Source organism: Pholis gunnellus (genome assembly GCF_910591455.1).
Source record: "Pholis gunnellus genome assembly, chromosome: 22".
Lineage (NCBI taxonomy): Eukaryota > Metazoa > Chordata > Actinopteri > Perciformes > Pholidae > Pholis > Pholis gunnellus.
Window position 1 is genome coordinate 946,649 of NC_136549.1, and position 19,525 is coordinate 966,173.

General features: G+C 43.3%; 1 protein-coding gene across 3 annotated transcripts; it reads left to right on the plus strand.

Annotated features, from left to right (window-relative positions):
• The first annotated feature begins 682 nt into the window (after window positions 1-682).
• Window positions 683-18,887, plus strand: msrb3 (methionine sulfoxide reductase B3). 3 transcript variants are annotated; one of them, XM_079183961.1, is made up of 8 exons: window positions 784-819; window positions 4,415-4,521; window positions 8,494-8,649; window positions 10,771-10,879; window positions 11,231-11,305; window positions 11,520-11,548; window positions 12,617-12,714; window positions 18,133-18,887. In XM_079183961.1, the coding sequence occupies exons 3-8, from the start codon at window positions 8,574-8,576 to the stop codon at window positions 18,286-18,288; spliced, it is 543 nt and encodes a 180-aa protein (XP_079040087.1). In that variant the 5' UTR covers window positions 784-819; window positions 4,415-4,521; window positions 8,494-8,573; the 3' UTR covers window positions 18,289-18,887. The 3 variants fall into 3 exon arrangements, with proteins under 3 accessions (XP_079040085.1, XP_079040086.1, XP_079040087.1); XM_079183959.1 differs by lacking the exon at window positions 8,494-8,649 and having other exon boundaries at window positions 683-819; XM_079183960.1 differs by lacking the exon at window positions 4,415-4,521 and having other exon boundaries at window positions 685-819.
• The last annotated feature ends 638 nt before the right edge of the window (window positions 18,888-19,525 follow it).

The following is a 19,525-nucleotide window of genomic DNA, read 5'->3' on the forward strand; positions in this document are numbered from 1 at the left end:
TATTAGGAGTTTTTAAATTGTGCTGTTGTGTATGGCTGCCCGTTTCTTTCAGGAAAAGTAAAAAATGTTACATTTCATTATAATGTGGAAGCAGTTCTACCAGTGTGATGAAAAGAAAAAGAGCCTTTAAGTCATTCCAATTGTCTGGAAACAATGCCCTATTTAGAGATGCTAAATCATTTTCTGATACGTCTATTTGGGAAAGTTTCTAATTTACCAAGTTTCTCAATGATTTGCAAGATATTTTTAGTTTAAATCTTTTTTCACATATGGGCTTCCATAAGTAGTTATGATGCACACATGGGGCAGAAACCTTTTAGAAACCATCTGTTTTGAGCTTTTATTCATATATGTCGAGGCTGTTTTCGGTTTTAATTGAAATGTATTTATTTCTTATACAATTTATAAATCCTAAATGCGCATAAAACTATCAAGGTTTCTGTATAGCTTCTTCACGCCAAGCTTTACTGTGTATGGCTCTGTTTTTTTAAATATATACATATATGTCTGCTGTGTCCATACATCAGTGCTACTGCTACGCTTTCTTCGTGTTGACGTTTTATAAGTTAACGAAACGAGTGTGAGCCGTTTGGTTGGTAGTCCTGGTCCATCCCGACGGGACGAGGCTCGGGTGCTGGCCATAATTGGAGATGTGCAGGCGCTCTGTTATTCTACCCGTACACACACACGCGCACACAGTCCAACACTGACGCGTTAGCCTAGCCTGTACCTAGCGATTCCGACCTGACACCGGGAGAATAACGCTGGCGACACAACGCTTCACTGTGAGCGTCGCCGTGCTGTTGCTGTTTCTTTCCGGTAAGTTATGGCGCGCTCTCTAGTATTTTATGGAATAATTGACGGAGTTATGAAGGGAACGATAGTTGCAGTTAGCAAACGCCGTGACACGGACACAATGTTAGCTAGCTGTACTTTTCAGCAGCTCACCAACATTCAATTCAAGAGTTTAGAAACATCAGCATGTTTCAGAAAGGATGGTCAACCTGTCTGAAAACTGCTGTGTTCATGTTGTGTCTGCAGCACAAGATACAAAACATACGTTCATAACGCAATGTAGCAGGTTACCACGTAGGTTATATCGCTTTGACATTTCACAAGGTGTAACGTTACGTAGCTCACGGTCAGCGGAGTAGACGAGCTCTGTCTGGGAGCGCCGCTACATATCCACTACACAGTGTATGACGCACTAGTTTCAGCATAAAGTAACTTTATGCCATATTCATGTTCCGTCATGAGGTCAGATAGCAAGTAAGTAGAGCTCTACTCGCCACATTCACTTGACAAATATGTACATATTTCTAGTTTTCATTTCTGTGCCATAAGTCAAGTGTACCATAATGACCGTAGTCTTCTGAAACTCTTTCAAGGCTCTCGTATTAACAGCTTTACGGTGAAGCTCCTAACGAGACGTTCTGAACTGCGACACCTAGCGGCAGTGTCTGTCACAGCAGCCACCGTCAGTCCGTCTCCTTCAATGGACCTTTTTCCACAGCAGACATTTTGGCTTGACAGAGTGGAAACAACAGTTGCATAAAATAGACATATATATATATATATATATATATATATATATATATATATATAAAAGTATATATATAGTGTATAATATATATATATATACACATTATATAGTGTATAATGAATAGGCGGCTTCCTGAACTGTTCCTGCTTGCCTCCGTGTTCTCATTGATTGCTACTCAGTTACTTTTTGGACTCCTGTATTATTTTTCGTTAGTAAATTCATAGAGATATGTAAATACAATAAAGACTAAAATACATTTGTTCTAGTTTTACATTGGTTGTACCGCCAGACATGGAACGTGTACCAGCCTACAAATTAAAGGTAGCTATTTGTATCAATATTTGAAAGATCTAAAAACATTTTCACTCCGCCATAAAGGTCAGTTGAGATGATGCAATATCCTGTTAACTGTTCTGCACTTTAATTTTATAATATATATTAAATATAATATAATATAAAAGTCCCATCTTTACAGTTGCGCCACCCTGACATTTGACAACATTCAAATTAGTGGACAAAAGATTTATAATGATCTAAATTACTTTAAACTATAGGTATTTATTAAATGTTTAGTTGAAAGATTTCAACCATGAAATCATGCCATTGTATTATTTTGAATTTATTATACAATTTGTTGATGGTTTTCTTAGTCTGTACATTTGCTCGGACGGTGGCGCCGCCGGACATTTTCAGGGTTTGAGATGCCAAAACATAAAAAAATAAATATTATTTGAATGTACTGAAAATGTATTCAAACTCAATAGCCTTTATTGAATGGAATGATACAATTGTTTAAAAAGGAAATAATGGACTCGAACACTAAAATGTTATGTCATTGACCCAAAAATATCTGACTTGTCTGAAAAGGAGTAGGAAGAAATACAAGCTCATATGATCCGACCTCTTCTCCATAACTCACACAATCTACTCAGTATCATAACTTCTGTGACTTGTAGCCTATATTTATTTTGTCATTTGAATTCAAACCATGGTAATGATGCAATATATTCTACACTGGGTTGTCTACATTTATGATGCTATGATGAGTCCAAATGTCTGCTGTGACAAAGGTCTATTGTAGGGGTGTGTGTTACCAGTCATGATGTAACCGTTACCCATGAGACCCTCAGTTTAGTATGTGGCACCTCACATGAGCCAAACATGTCAGCAGCACTCTGTCCAACACAGTGTTTGTTGTAACTGTAGCCCTGTGGCCCCTCCTGGCTTTAGCTCCTGCCAGCACCAGAATATTTCCTCATTGTTTGGTTTTGGAGTGGCTGACCTCATTCTGCAGCGGAGCCATGGGCACATGAGTTGCATAGCAGAGCACTGAAGGAAAGAATCCTGGTGAGCTTCTTCCCTCAGTGGACAGAGCTGTGGGGGATTCTGTAACACCGTGGAGGGGGCCCTGTTCTTGGTCTACCAGTAAGTCAGATTTGCTTGCGACGTAGATGGCTAACTATAGGTATGATTTTTACAGCGTATTGCAGCCTGTTACAGTGTGCAATGTCATATCATGACTGTGTCAAGTAATATCCTAAAGCAGGACAGCAGAGGAGGCTGGGAAACGGAAAGTAAAAAGGGCGGGTTTTAAATAATTGAAAAGGGCTTTATAGAAAGATAAATATATATAACGAAAACTCCACGGAATACCTTTTTATATTTTGTTGATGAGAGTACGAACCACAGGGATGTAGCTTAAAATGCTTATCAACTCTGAATCGAGTGGAAAAAAATAATTGGACTCAATTATTTTTTCCTTTGCAGATACGGACGCCTGTCTGGACGCCGTCCAGGTGAAACTGTTCTCAGTGTCAAGAAAAATGTCTTTTTTTTATAGATTTCATAGATTGTACTGGTATAATAAAGTGTTAATGCAGTTTATATGTAAACCCATGTGGCAACCTCCGGTTCTGCTGAATGAGGAAGTGTCTTAAAGCTGCATTCTCTCTAATGTCCAGCAGGGGGCGACTCCTCTGGTTGTATAGAAGTCTATGAGAAAATGACTCTACTTCTCTCTTGATTTATTACCTCAGTAAACATTGTAAACATGAGTTTATGGTCTCAATCTCTAGTTTCAAGTCTTCTTCAATACAGCATGATGTTCATTTAGTAAATGATGGTCCATTTAGAGTCAAACAGACCATAAAGCAGGGGATGCTTTAGGGCGGGGCTACACAGTGATTGACAGGTCACTGACGCTACCAGAGCTGTATACGGTATCTCTACGTCGCTCCTCCACATTCAAAATATGATTACTTCTGTTCATTGGATGCAAAAAACAGTGGTCTGCAGTGTTATAACACCATCTTGTAGTATTGGCTCAGCTTGGAACGTACCGAGTGCTGTCCACAACTTTAGCTTCTGGAAAACCAAAAACAGAGCGAGTTGAGTTGAGCTGGACGGTGCCGTTCATGAATGTTCATCACCATCTACGCTGATCCGTTACAAAGCGTCTCTGAAACAGAGAGAGATGTTCCTCTTGGATTGTTGACTGTCTGGCACTGAATCTATGTCTCTATTATGTGAATGCTATAGTGAATCCTTTGTCATGGTGCCGCAAAGAATTGATCCAGAGAGATTAAATAGAGTCAATCCTCTATCTGATGGTGATCAGGCTGTTCACAGGAACTGAAAATATTCATACATTTTATTGAATCATTTTGGATATATAGAAAAAGTCAGAAGGAACTATCTACAGAAATGGGCAGATCAATTATAGCCAAAGGAACAGTCAATACATATGTTTGGGCTGACAGAATAATTCAACCGCTGTGCTTCTTTCTCTCTGTCTCGCTTCGCCTTCTCTGTCTGTCTCGCTTCGCCTTCTCTGTCTGTCTCTCTTCTCCTTCTCTGTCTGTCTCTCTTCAGTGTGACTGTGTGTCTCATGGCTGTCCTCCTCAGACGTGGGCTTGCCGTGGCCCTGCATCGGGTCCTTGAGCGGGGCTGCCACCCTGCACTGCCTGCTTCTCTGCTAGGTAGAGTAACCTGTTGGTGTTGTCCTGGTGTGACTGATGGGTCTCTCTCTCTCTGTCTCTCTCTCTCTGTCTCTCTCTCTCTCTCTGTCTCTCTGTCTCTCTCTGTCTCTCTCTCTCTCTCTGTCTGTCTGTCTCTCTGTCTCTCTCTCTCTGTCTGTCTGTCTGTCTCTCTCTCTGTCTCTCTCTCTGTCTCTCTCTCTCTGTCTGTCTGTCTGTCTCTCTGTCTCTCTCTCTCTCTCTGTCTCTCTCTCTGTCTCTCTCTCTCTCTGTCTGTCTGTCTCTCTCTCTGTCTCTCTCTCTCTCTGTCTCTCTGTCTCTCTCTCTGTCTCTCTCTGTCTTTTTCACTCTGTTCCTTCACTCTCCCTCTTTGTCCGCGAAAAACTGCCTGCTGATTTGCATGACTTGCATGTCTCGGAGGTTTTATTTTCTAGTGGCAGTGGTGTAACAGTCTGAATCTCTGAACAGGAACGCCTTTAAATGCATATTACATGAGACCAACATGTAGTGGGGATGCATGCACTTCTTACGTTTTACCACAAAACCGTGATGCAGTCTTTTAGTCAATAAGGACAAAAGAGCAAAACACACAAATACGTTGTCCCAGTTCTGTGGGAAGGAACTTGACCGTGACTACACAGAACCCGCTTACAAACTGGTGTAATGTCAAAGTATCCTACATCCACATCTTAAACCAGTGGTCACCAACCTTTTTAAGCCCAAGATCCCTGACCTCTGCCTTGGTGACAGGCAAGATCTAGCTATTGAGGCGTTGAGAGAAAAAGACTGTCCAGACTGTACTTACAACTATGGCTTTTATTTGGCCTAATTGTAATTGAATGAAATCAAACACTTTGGTCCAGCTTTCAAATTGATCTGACCAAGAACACACTAAATGACTTAATTTCAGTGCAACATAAAAAGGAAATTATTTGTTAACACATTTGCAATGAGGAAGACAGTCTGAGGCAGTCTGTGAGGTGTCTGTCTCCTTACCTCCTCCTCCCTCACTCCCTACCCTGGTGTTCTCATGTTTCCTTACCTCCTCCTCCCTCACTCCCTACCCTGGTGTTCTTGTGTTTCCTTACCTCCTCCTCCCTAACTCCCTAACTGTCCGTGCTGGATCTGTCCCCGTTGTTTTAAAAAGCTAAATAAGTTATTAGCATGACTGCATCCAGCTAGCCAAACCTGTCTGGTGCAGCTAGTAGAGAAGCTTCATGTTCTGCTTCCCTTTCCCGCTAGTCTGCTGTCTGATTGTGAGGTCAGGCTGATCTGGGATCAGCTCTTTAACTGCAGAATCTCCGCGAAACTTCTCCTCTCAAACGGGTCTTGGAGGAGCAGTGCTCGCACTGGCGCTGACGCTCAAGCTCGCCTGTAGATACTTCTCCTGACGAGAACGCGCAGCTTGGGGCCAAATCACTTTGGCCCCAAGCTGAATCTATTTGAGGACGCTGATTGGCTAAATTGTATGTGACTCATTTCTATCTTTAATCAGCAATTGGCTAAACTGCTTCATAGACCCGCCTCGGTGGCCCCACCAGCTACGCGCTCGGAGATGTGCACACAAGCGGAGATGATGAGCAGACAGGCTGCACACAAAATCCCCTTCAAAATAAAAGCACAGGATTTTGTTTTCTTTTTTGAATTTATTTTTATTTTATTTTGGAGAGTGACAGGGAAAGTCTCCGAGATCAACCTGTCGATCGCGATCGACGGGTTGGCGACCACTGTCTTAAACTCATATTCAAGGTGAGCACAGTGCAACTTTCCCCCTTTAGCAGATGAAGGTGAAAACAGCCTTCTGGTATCAAACTCTCTTCGTAATTCTGCACATTGAAGATCCAATAATTGTTCCTTTACTTGGGTGAAGTGAAGGAACAACAAGCAAAGCAAATGTTTGAGTGGATGGGGGACCAAATACTTCTATACATGCACTGTTGAGGTGTCCACATGCTTCTGGTAGTGTATTGTATATCATAGTGTATTAAGTTAAAGTTGTGTCTTGTTTGTATTTATTTGATTCATTTACATTTTGTTTTGCTTTGGGCGAGCTGTAAAAGGTGTAGAATGTGGACATGTAGTCATGTAAGTCATCTTACTGTGCGTGTTTGTAGTGCAGACAGCAGCTGCAGTGCTGGCTGTATATGGACAGACACAACCACTCTGTTCAGTCCACTTCATGTGATCCTCTAATATTATATCAGTAAGCACCGCTATGGAAGCCCCGAGAGGCCAATGAGAAAAACAGGAATTCTTGTGATTTCTCACCATGTATTCATGACCATGTCCTTGTCCTTGTTAACCCTAACAAGGACAATCTCTTTTTTCATCTATGAAAAGTGTTTCGAAATTAGTATAACAACAACATACACACACAACAAAAATGTTGCACAAAAAAAAAAATGTGTTTGTATTCTGTACAGGGACTTTGGTTATTTCTTAGGACAACTTTTCTTTTGTTTAAAGCATTTTTTTCTTTAAAACTTCCCTCTGACTTAACTGTTTGGCCATCCCCAGCTGAAAGTCATAAACTACACTATATATATACACTCACCGGCCACTTTATTAGGCACACCTGTTCAATTGCTTGTTAACACAAATAGCCAATCAGCCAATCACATGGCAGCAGCTCAATGCATTTAGGCCTCTAGACGTGATGAAGACGACTTGCTGAAGTTCAAAGCGAGCGTCAGAATGAGGAAGAAAGGGGATTTAAGTGACTTTGAACGTGGCATGGTTGTTGGTGCCAGACGGGCTGGTCTGAGTATTTCAAACTGCTGATCTACTGGGATTTTCACGCACAACCATCTCTAGGGTTTACAGAGAATGGTCCTAAAAAGAGAAGATATCCAGTGAGCGGCAGTTGTGTGGATGAAATGCCTTGTTGATGTCAGAGGTCAGGAGAATGGGCAGAGTGGATGGAGATAATAGAAAGGCCACAGTAACTCAAATAACCACTCGTTACAACCAAGGTCTGCAGAATACCATCTCTGAACGCACAACATGTGGAACCTTGAAGCAGACGGACTACAGCAGCAGAAGACCACACCGGGGGCCACTCCTGTCAGCTAACAACAGGAAACTGAGGCTACAGGCTCACAGGCTCACCAACATGTGACAATAGAAGATTAAAAACGTTGTCTGGTCTGATGAGTCTCGATTTCAGCTGCGACATTCAGATGGTCGGGTCACAATGTGTCGTACACAACATGACAGCATGGATCCATCCTGCCTTGTATCAACGGTTCAGGCTGCTGCTGGTGGTGTAATGGTGGGGGGATATTTTCTTGGCACACTTCGTACCAATTGAGCATGGTTTAAACACCACGGCCTACCGGAGTATTGTTGCAGACCATGTCCATCCCTTTATGACACAGTGGACCCATCTTCTGATGGCTACTTCCAGCAGGATAATGCAGCATGTCACAAAGCTCAAATCATCTCAAACTGCTTTCATGAACATGACGATGAGTTCACTGTACTCCAATGGCCTCCACAGTCACCACATCTCAATCCAACAGAGCACCTTTGGGATGTGGTGGAACAGGAGATTCACATCATGGATGTGTAGCCGACAGATCTGCAGCAACTGTGTGATGCTATCACGTCAAGATGGACCAAAATCTGTGAGGAATGTTTCCAACACCTTGTTGAATCTATGCTACGAAGAATTAAGGCAAAAGGGGTCCAACCCGGTACTAGCAAGGTGTACCTAATAAAGTGGCCGGTGAGTGTCGATCGTAATGAAGGAATTAGTTAGTCGTCCAATCAGGATATAGTATTAATGTTTTCTGTTTTTCTAGGTGTGTGTCCATGTCGTGCATGCCTATTAAGCAACGTCCTTCAAACTCTGTATTAACAGTGGGAATCCCAAACAGATGCTAATCCGGAGCTTTTATTCCTCATCTGGTCTTCGATGGCGTTCAGTATCTTGACCTGTGTTGTCTCTCCCTCTGTCTGCTCCCCTTCCTACAGCCTAGTCCTTGGTTGTAGCCCTGCTGTGAGGTGTTTGGCTCTACTGGTGGGTGGTGTACCGCTCTCTGTCTCCAGCAGCCATGTCGGGCTTCAACCTGCTGCATCTAATAACCAAGAGCCAGCCTGTAGCTCTGAGGTCCTGCAGTCTTCCCTCAGGTCCACTGACTGGGTGCTGTGTGCCTGCTGTGCTTTGCCTCTCTAAGGCCTTAACACCTGGCTGGTGTGTCAGCATGTCTTTACGTGTCTTTGTGTGTTCAGAATGACGTGAGCTGCTTAGTTCTTTTTCTTACATTAATCGGTCCTCTCAGGGGTCGCCGATCAAATCTTTGCAGTGAACGATGCTCGAGATCTCCCGAATTGGACCGAATCCAAACAGGGCTGGTAATCGGGCCTCAATTCATTTTTAATAACAAGTGCTTTGTATTCGCAGTGAGTATCACAATCGTCCAGGTACTGCAAATATAGCACCGAATGCTCGACTCATTCTTTAATCTTTATTATTTATATTAGTATATGCATTTCCTTTTTATATATTAAATTCTCTGCCACATAGAAATCAAATCACAACCCAGAAAATGAAGTGAAGAGGTGTATTCGTCCAGCAGAGAGCAGCATAGATCTGCCAACACTAAATCCAAAGCGCTGTCTCACGCTGTCTCACGCTGTGTCTTCATGAGGTAAAGGGGACATGGTTCTGGTTTTAACACGGAGAAACTTTGTCCAAAATGAAAAACTAACAGTCACATGTTTCCATGGAAAGTGCTTTTCAGATAAAGACAAAGCTTCCTTTCACCTCATTTAACTGACGACAGTCCGTGCTGCACGACTTTAATGCAGCACGGAAAAACAATTCATTCGGTTATTAAAGGCTGACACGTACAGACAGTCATTCACACATTCACAGCTCCCCAAGGAGAACATGCAAACGCCTCATTTATACTCATTACTGGAATTTCTTTGTTTGAAATGATTTTATTTAGGTATTTTTAGTCTTCCATAATTATAATAAGTCACGTTTTAGCACATTTACTACACACTTAAACCATGCTATTGTGTTTAACAAACCTATTGTTACAGAAGTTCAATTAGCAGAATCCATCATAGTGAACTCTGCATTAATTTATTACAAATGATATTAAAGTTATGAGGTGATGCAGTGCAGGAGTTCAAGGAGAAGTCTCGTTCTGAAATCTTGCGACCTCATCCACACTGTTGAAATCTGCTAAATATTTATCCATGACATTGAAACAACTTTGACACTAAGCTTTTTCCACCTTTGTCTTCTGGCAACAAGTCACCTCTTGCAAGATTTCGAAACAAGACTTCTCCATGAGCGAAACTCGGTGAGACGCGAAAGGTAAAGAAAATGTCTCTGTAGGGTTCTTTCCATAATGTTGTGAGACACAATCTGAGGCTAAAACATTCCTTTTAGTGGACGTTCATTGACGGTGCGAAGTTGCCCGGGACGATTACATTGCAGCTTTTTTCCCGCCTTGTTGTCCCCAATAATCACTTAAACACAAAAACATTGGAAAAGACGGTCCAGGTTGAGAATTCAGACATTACCCTCCAAGGCCTCTCAGACATAGAACTTCTCAAAGGGTTTGAGAAGTTTGTGAAGGGTGTGTGCTCGTGAGGTGCTGGTCTAAGATACAAACATTAGTGCTGTTGGCGGTCCAAAAAATCAGCAGGGTTCCTTTTTATGAAATGATTCATATCTCCTCGAGTTCAGCATCTGTTGAGTTTGTATCTCTACTCACGCTACTTTCTTTGCTTTCTTGCAGCTTGAATGTTGTAGTTCTGTTTTGACTTTGCTGTTAATTTTAATTCATAGGTTCTTTTTAACAAGATATGTTTATCCTTGCACAGTTAGCATCTGCATGATGAGGCGGTGATGATTGGTCATATCTGCGGAGAGAAAGTGGAACCTAAACAGCTCACCATTATCATGTTTATGCTGAACAGCTGGCAGTGACACACACACCTCAGGGAAACATCATCTTTAATAAAAAGGATCTCTCCCACAGTTCATTCATACATGTATCTGTTTATTTTTCATTGCCATTATTATACACTAAGCTTATTTATTTTGGCCCACCTGCTTTTATTTCTACTTTATGTTTAAGCATGATGTTGAGTCCAAGGAAGTTTTTACAGTTTTGTTAATAGAAGACTGGCTGGAATTAAGTGAAAGTGTAGTGATGACTCTTTTTTTCTGGTACCATCAGAAGACCTGCGTAGTTAATATTTGTTGTCCCGTCTGATTCTCCCCCTCAGGAGCATGTAGGACTAAAAAGACATGGCCGGTGAGCTTCCCTCAGGAGGAGCTGAAGAAACGCCTCACACCAATGCAGTACCATGTTACCCAGGAGAGAGGAACTGAGGGGTAGGGAGCAACCACCTGCTAAGCATAAGCACTTTATAGAAGTTCCATTTTCCTAAAAGTTTTATTAATTCAATGTTGTCTTGTTACGTTCAACGTTGTCCTGCTACATTTAAGTTTGCGATGTTACGTTCAATGTTTTCACGTTACGTTCAGTTATTTGCTGCAATGTATTGCAGCAAATAACACACTTAAATGCTTTATTTTTCATTCCTGTGACTTCCACACAGTCAAAGACAAGTATCTAATATAGAAAATATGTGTTGTTGTACCCTGACAGAACCATGTTGCAAACAACAATTTCTCATTTGTTCATCATGTTTAGCCATTAAATGTTATAAACGTTATCCACAGTGCCTTCACTGGAGGGTTCACACATAAAGATGACGGGACCTACGCGTGTGTCGTCTGTGGGGCCCTGCTGTTCAGGTAAGAGCTGCACAAGTTCTTAACCCGTGTGTGTGTGTGTGTGTGTGTGGGTGTGTGTGTGTGTGTGGTCATCTTGAATTAAAAATCTGAATTGTTTTGTCAGACGTTGGGAGCCATAATAATCCACTGCAATGTGAGAAAGATGAGGCTTTTTTTTGTTTTTAAACAATGAAATGAACGAACTTCTTATTGAAATTTGTGTTTCCTCTCATAGCTCGAACACTAAATTTGACTCTGGATCGGGTAAGTTGAACCTCTTCTCTACTCTATCTTTACAGTATGGGGCTATTTTTGCTGAGCATGTCGAATCTCTTAAGCCTAAAATTCTGTTGTGAATGTATATGAATGCTGATATTTGCTAATCATTGACCTCAAATTATTGGTTTCATATTCATGTACATACAACAAAACGTAGTTTCTCTTGTTTGGGGGTGAAACTCTCCATCAGTCTAACTGAGTGGTCTACTGACTCAATGATAGCAGCTCCATGAGCGCATCACCGTTATGTGTGTTGGATCCTCTTCATTCATGTTCAGCCGTGTTTCTTGCTGCTCCGGTAGTTTCATATCAGGTGATGGAGTAATGGAGTTTTTTGTGAAGCTGTGCAATCGTTTATGCTCTAAACCTTCTGAGCCGTCTGTTTGATCATGCCCCCCCCCCATCTGTACACCCTTGATCTGCTTGATCTACACTGCTTGATCTAACTTCAACAGTGATGAAGTCGAGTTTCCCTAAAAGCATCTAACTGATAAAAAACAATTACTGATTTCTTGGTTTATTTGGTTAGGGACAGTGCCCATTAATGAAACATTCCTGTAAATGCACCAGAGGCAGCCAAGAGATGTTTCATCTGTAGTCCCTCAGTGTTTAGAGCTGGTTTGTCAAACAGAAATACCCTGTAGGGAACACAGTTAATGCGGGGAAATCTTTCTATTATATTCATTTGCTCTCATACTTTGGTAGACATATGAAGTACATTTAAAGCCAGGCAATGTAATGCAGTTCCATCTTTAAAGAAGACTGAGAGCCTACAGCCATGTGCAACGCTAACACGGTGATGATTAGAAGGTCTAATGTTTACCATATTAACCATCTGAGTTTAGCATGTTAGCATGCTAACATTTGCTACTGAGGACTAAACACAAAGTCGAGCTGAGGCTGATGGGAATGTGATTCATTTTGTAGGTGTTTGGTCATATTAGTATTGGACACATTGAGTCATTAGGATTACCATGAATATCTTTAGCACATTTCATGGCAGTCGTTCCAGTAGTTGTCCACCTTCCTAACATGATGCCGTCATGTGTTCAGGTTGGCCGTCCTTCTTTGACCTCGTGAAGGAAGAGTCCGTCACCGTGTCAGATGATTTCTCCCATGGGATACACAGAGTGGAGACCACCTGCAGCCAGGTACACTACAAACACCCAGTGACACCCTGACAGCTGGGACCTGACAGTCCAATCAAATGCACAGCGGCTTTCCCGCAGCGTTTCACAGACAAAAGAAAAAAACAAATGAAATCATTTGAAAAAATAAATATAAAAAGCCCACTCTATCTAAATATTTTGGAAATCAAATGTTTTTCTTGTGTGTCTGGAGGCAGTGTTGAGAGGCTCACAGCGTATCGTATTTGACAGTGTGTTGACTTGAATGACAGGTGTCACAGCCCATCAAACCCAGAGGGTGGCTGCTCCCCCCAAGGTCTCCGCCCCTTTTCACCAAATGTGGATCTTCTGGATCTAGTAAAAAGTCTGCCCTCCTGTGTCCAGTGCTGTAATCCACTTCCTTTAAATAGCTGAGCTTCCTGTCAGAAGACAATTCTTGCCAATTAAACACACATTTGGCCCCATAGATTTCAACTGCCGAAAAACCTGAATCTGGCTCAGCGTTTGCCACAAAACAATGTCTTTAAGGAAGGCTTTGTGTCGGCCAATCAAACATATGCAAGTGCATATTCCTGATACTGTAGAACTCAAATACAAAACCTTGGTGACGAGTAGTTCTAGCTATTGTTTAAAAAAATTAAGACACCAGTACTCTTAAAATAATACAGATACTTCATTCGATACTTGTTATGTGAATGGAAGCTGTGTGTGTGTTCCACTGGCTAATCGCCGCCCCACTGCACATCACTCATGCAGCGGTTGCCTCGTATACCGCCGTCCCCAGACCGGCGGTGGTGGCATTGTTTAGTCGCGTACGTGGAGCATCCAGCCTCCAGGTTAAAACTGTTAGCTTTGTCAGGACTGTTGCTGTTGTTAGCGCTGTCAGCTGCTAGCTGCCGGGTCAGACATGTATGTGTTTAGAGCCGTGTGCAGGCAGGAGATCCCCACTGCTGTACTAAGAATTGTGCTATAGTGAAGCCCTACACTGCCTCTGACTTGCCTTCGTCAGTTGGATTGGTGAGGTTTAGGTACAAGGAGTGAGATTTGTTTAGGGTAAGAACATCAGAGGCAGAGTAGGGCAGGTCATGCCTTATAGTAGGGTTCATCATACCACATCCTGGCTGTGTGGGTTGTAGCTGCTGTGGTAGGGGACGAATCACGCGTCCCATTAAATCGAAGCCTTGCCGTGATTGGCTGTGAGCAAAACCATACCGATATTGATTTTTTCTAGATGTGGTTACATAAAGGAGCGATTGCAGCTATTCTTTGACTGGTTTTATTTTTTACAGTTCTAATACCCAGCCCTAGTGACGAGTGATGTCACAGCTCATATTGTTTGAAAGCCTATGTTTCATTGATTGTTTTGCCACTATGTATGTATATCATCTAAAAGCAAAGGCAATCAACTAACAGGATCACAAATGGACACGGTGACAATGTAGAGCAGGCCAGTGGCGGCTGGTGGAAGATGTTCTAGGTAGGGCCATCCAATCATCAAACATCCCAGTATGATTTAATGCAAAAACATGAAGGTATCAAACACGCATTACTACTTTATGTTAGTACTCCAACACGAAAAAAAGCAGTAAATTACACTTTGATAAACACGTCAGGACATCTTATTTTAGTCACCCTCACAGGCAATTCAGTATAATATATATACACAGTATAATATATATCATATAATAATATTCAGTATAATATAAAACACACATACATATATAGATATAAGCTATGATGAGTTTTCACTGTTAATTTACCATCTCTATTAAATGTTGGTGCCTCCATGACCAAGTTAAGAAGAAAAGATGTTCACTTTGTCTAATATGTAGCTTGACAGAGTTCTCATGTGTACCCTGGTGTTCTCATGTCTCCTTACCTCCTCATCCCTCACTCCCTAACTGTCCGTGCTGGATCTGTCCCCGTTGTTTTAAAGATAAATAAGTTATTAGCATGACATCATCCAGCTAGCCAAACCTGTCTGGTGCATCTAGTAGAGAAGCTTCATGTTCTGCTTCCCTTTCCCGCTAGTCTGCTGTCTGATTGTGAGGTCAGGCTGATCTGGGATCAGCTCTTTGGCCTGAAGTTTCTCCTCAAAGTTCTCCTCTCAAACGGGTCTTGGAGGAGTAGTGCTCGCATAGAGACTTCTCCTGACGAGAACGCGCAGCTCGTGGCCAAACGACTTTGGCCCCGAGCTGAATCTATTTGAGGACGCTGATCGGCTAAATTGTATGTCACTCATTTATATCTTTAATCAGCAATTGGCTAAACTGCTTCATAGACCCGCCTCCTGTGGGACATTTCTCGATGAACCCAGAGCTGCTGAGACACGCAGACAGGCGGAGAGGACGAGCAGGAAAACACATATTTTGCGCAGATATCATATTTTACAAATATTACTGGGTACATTCCATATTTCACAATATTGACAATTTGTATAATTGTCAATGTATATAATTTATTTTTTTTGTGGCTCAAGGAGGGGCCACGCCCCATGGCCCTCTATTGGCCAGCCGCCACTGGAGCACAGAGGTATTCTATTAAAGTTCAGCGAGGTCCAGTCAGACAGAATGTCCTCATTAAAGGTCCAGAACATCACAATAACGTCTAACGTGTTCTATCATTTAGTCCCATGTATACTGAAGTAGCCAACAGTTCTTTTAACATCTGTATGTCGTCAACAACTGACGGTCATTTCAGATAAAGAAAGTTCAATTGATTAATATCTCAACAATATTTATTGTCAGTTTTCAAATTGAACTGAATGAATTATAAGTAATATATAATCTAATAATAAACAAACATTCTTCTCTCGCTTCAAGTCAAATAAGGGATGCAAAAAAGAATAAATTACACAACAGAAAGCTTTTGAAAAATGTGACTCTTTAAATAAAGTACTTCATTTTAGAAAAAAGTATTTCAATGAATTGTCCTGCAGCTTTAAATTCAGTTCATTCAGGTGTGAAGTGATGTCAACCAAGAAAACATGATATATTATTCTATCTTCTAACAAGAGGAGTTAGTGTTCAGGACTTTATGTTATTAAACCACTTGTTTCTGCTCTATTCTCTCTGAGATATAACATCATTGTTGTTCAGTGAACTCATGTGTCAGGATTGTGATCATATTGGACTCTTAGGTTGTTTATGATCTGTGACTTATTCAGATGTGAGATGGTACGTTTGCTAAAAAGAGTTGTTCTTTGTCTCGTAGTGGAGCTTCACATTACTGCTTTTATTAATCATCACGGTCTCTGAACATGTGAGACACACTGGTTTTAAACTGTCTGTGTGAAGAATGAACCTATAAGAGTCTGTACATTCCCGTTAAAGACTCTGGACTCTGTGGTCTCTGTGGACTCTGTGGTCTCTGTGGTCTCTCTGGTCTCTCTGGTCTCTGTGGACTCTCTGGTCTCTCTGGTCTCTGTGGTCTCTCTGGTCTCTCTGGTCTCTCTGGTCTCTGTGGACTCTCTGGTCTCTCTGGTCTCTGTGGTCTCTCTGGTCTCTGTGGTCTCTCTGGTCTCTCTGGTCTCTGTGGACTCTCTGGTCTCTCTGGTCTCTGTGGTCTCTCTGGTCTCTCTGGTCTCTCTGGTCTCTCTGGTCTCTGTGGTCTCTGTGGTCTCTCTGGTCTCTCTGGTCTCTGTGGACTCTCTGGTCTCTCTGGTCTCTGTGGTCTCTCTGGTTTCTCTGGTCTCTGTGGTCTCTGTGGTCTCTCTGGTCTCTCTGGTCTCTGTGGACTCTCTGGTCTCTCTGGTCTCTGTGGTCTCTCTGGTCTCTCTGGTCTCTCTGGTCTCTGTGGTCTCTCTGGTCTCTCTGGTCTCTGTGGACTCTCTGGTCTCTCTGGTCTCTGTGGACTCTCTGGTCTCTCTGGTCTCTGTGGTCTCTCTGGTCTCTCTGGTCTCTCTGGTCTCTGTGGTCTCTCTGGTCTCTCTGGTCTCTGTGGACTCTCTGGTCTCTCTGGTCTCTGTGGTCTCTCTGGTCTCTGTGGTCTCTCTGGTCTCTCTGGTCTCTGTGGTCTCTGTGGTCTCTCTGGTCTCTCTGGTCTCTGTGGACTCTCTGGTCTCTCTGGTCTCTGTGGTCTCTCTGGTTTCTCTGGTCTCTGTGGTCTCTCTGGTCTCTGTGGTCTCTGTGGTCTCTCTGGTCTCTGTGGTCTCTGTGGTCTCTCTGGTCTCTGTGGTCTCTGTGGTCTCTCTGGTCTCTCTGGTCTCTGTGGTCTCTGTGGTCTCTGTGGTCTCTCTGGTCTCTGTGGTCTCTCTGGTCTCTGTGGTCTCTGTGGTCTCTGTGGTCTCTCTGGTCTATGTGGTCTCTCTGGTCTCTGTGGTCTCTCTGGTCTCTGTGGTCTCTGTGGTCTCTCTGGTCTCTGTGGTCTCTCTGGTCTCTGTGGTCTCTGTGGTCTCTGTGGTCTCTCTGGTCTCTCTGGTCTCTGTGGTCTCTGTGGTCTCTCTGGTCTATGTGGTCTCTCTGGTCTCTGTGGTCTCTCTGGTCTCTGTGGTCTCTGTGGTCTCTGTGGTCTCTCTGGTCTCTGTGGTCTCTCTGGTCTCTGTGGTCTCTGTGGTCTCTCTGGTCTCTCTGGTCTCTGTGGTCTCTGTGGTCTCTCTGGTCTATGTGGTCTCTCTGGTCTCTGTGGTCTCTCTGGTCTCTCTGGTCTCTGTGGTCTCTGTGGTCTCTCTGGTCTCTCTGGTCTCTCTGGTCTCTGTGGTCTCTCTGGTCTCTCTGGTCTCTGTGGTCTCTCTGGTCTCTGTGGTCTCTGTGGTCTCTGTGGTCTCTGTGGTTTCTCTGGTCTCTCTGGTTTCTCTGGTCTCTGTGGTCTCTCTGGTCTCTCTGGTCTCTGTGGTCTCTGTGGTCTCTCTGGTCTCTGTGGTCTCTGTGGTCTCTCTGGTCTCTGGTCTCTCTGGTCTCTGGTCTCTCTGGTCTCTCTGGTCTCTCTGGTCTCTGGTCTCTCTGGTCTCTCTGGTCTCTGTGGTCTCTCTGGTCTCTCTGGTCTCTCTGGTCTCTCTCACCACTTTTCTCTTTTGAAGAACGTCATGTGAAATAACTTCTGACTAACGTAATTCTCCTGCTCTTCGTTCTCTCCTCGTCTCTCCCCCGTGTGTTACGGTGTGTGTACATCTCACTCGAGCTGGGAAACTTGTCGGAATACTCATATTTGATTGGCTGAGCAGCATCATGTGATGTGATTTACAACGCATGTAATTGGTCGGTGTGTTTCCTGGACCGCTGAAGTGCCGTAAATGCTGGAAAAGCTGCGCCGGTTAAAGTAGAGACGCTCCGTCAAAATGTAATCATTCTCAATGATCTATCGGTTGTAGGTCCAGGCTCCAGATACAAAGGTGTCTGGGTCTAGATCCGGACCGCGGTCCGCCTATTAGTGACCCCTGCTGTAGAACATGTACAACTCAAATTCCCAAAAAGCTGCAAATCAATCTTTCCCGTTGTGTTTCAGTGCGGTGCTCACCTGGGACACCTGTTCGATGATGGACCAAGACCTACAGGAAGACGCTACTGCATCAACTCGGCCTCGTTGGCTTTCCAGCCCAAAGACGGGGCAGAGGGCGGAGCTGGCAGCAGCCCGGCCAGCGACGGGAAAACGGAGCTCTGAAAGACACTCGTGAACCGCAGCAGACCAACAACTGTGCCTGTGTAGGGAGAGTTCTCATGAATAAAGTAGTTTTGGTTCTGTGTTCTGTAAAGATAGAGGAGGTTATTGGTCAAGGAAGGAAGGTGCTCGGGCCAGTGAGAATACTCTTGATGTATAATCTATCACAAGGGAAAAGTGCACGCTACCAAAACAGTCACAGTGGAAGCTGAAAACACCCTGTATCAGCTGATTGCCTTTAAGGGAACTACTCTTTCCCCTTAATTCCCTTTGGTTTTCTACATCTGGGTAGTAGCATTTGTTTTGCTAATTTAAACATGGATGAAATGCACACATATATAAAACATAGAGCTTTTTACATTCTAACTAAAAATATTTTATTACAGTATATTTTTGAAGTGATATTTGATACTGAGAGGTTGCCTTTGCAAGTCCTGTGACAGATGGCTTCTTATGGTGGACAAATAAAGTACTGTGGTCTTTAGGTCACTTCCTATATTTGTTTCTTTAGTTCTTTGCAGTAAGACATTTATATTGATTTCAGTTTGTGTTCACAGCTTGTATCTAAACAGTTACTGGATGAATAAAATATCTAGAAAACATTCTGACTTTCTTGTTCCATGCTTCCGTGTTCCTCTTCAGGAGCCGCCATTGTTTTGATCCAGCGGTAGCCTCTCAGTCAGCCTAAGCCACACTCATAACTGCCAGTAGCTTTTTCGTGTGATCTTGTGAAACCACGAGGGTCTACTACATCTATTAAAGACTAGAAGTCGTCCGTCTACCTGATTCCGTGTGAATGCAGCAATATCCAGATATCTGCTCCCTACACCGGCTACATCTGTGCGTTTACTGTGCCACTAACCGGGGGCTGTACGGGCCGTGTACGTTTTGATAGTTTGTTTTTTGGATAAATTCCGAAGTAGCAGAAATGAAAAAACGCCGGACCAGGAGACCGCTGCCAGGAGGAGAGCATGCGGTGTGGCTCAGATAGCCGTCCGTGTAGCAACCCCTGAATTCAGCCACTGCAAACCCCAGGGCCGGGGTCACAGCGGGCTGCTGGTCAGAGGCAGTTTTGGGTCCGACCTAATGGCAGCAACAGAGTTTTCTGACCCAGCAGTCCCCCAGGATCACACCCCGGTGCTTCAAGCTAACTGCTAAGTGAAGGCGCGTCTGCGCCGGAGCTGTTGCCTGCTCTCCTTCTGCCAAAGTACTCTCCTGGTGGCGGGGGAGAACTTTGGAT

Bases quoted from the DNA above. Each gene is read 5' to 3' on its own strand.
- msrb3 (XM_079183959.1), top strand. From the start codon at position 4,431: ATGGCTGTCCTCCTCAGACGTGGGCTTGCCGTGGCCCTGCATCGGGTC. The intron at 11,306-11,519 runs GTAAGAGCTGCA...TTCCTCTCATAG, and splicing joins TGTGGGGCCCTGCTGTTCAG to CTCGAACACTAAATTTGACT. The intron at 11,549-12,616 runs GTAAGTTGAACC...TCATGTGTTCAG, and splicing joins TAAATTTGACTCTGGATCGG to GTTGGCCGTCCTTCTTTGAC.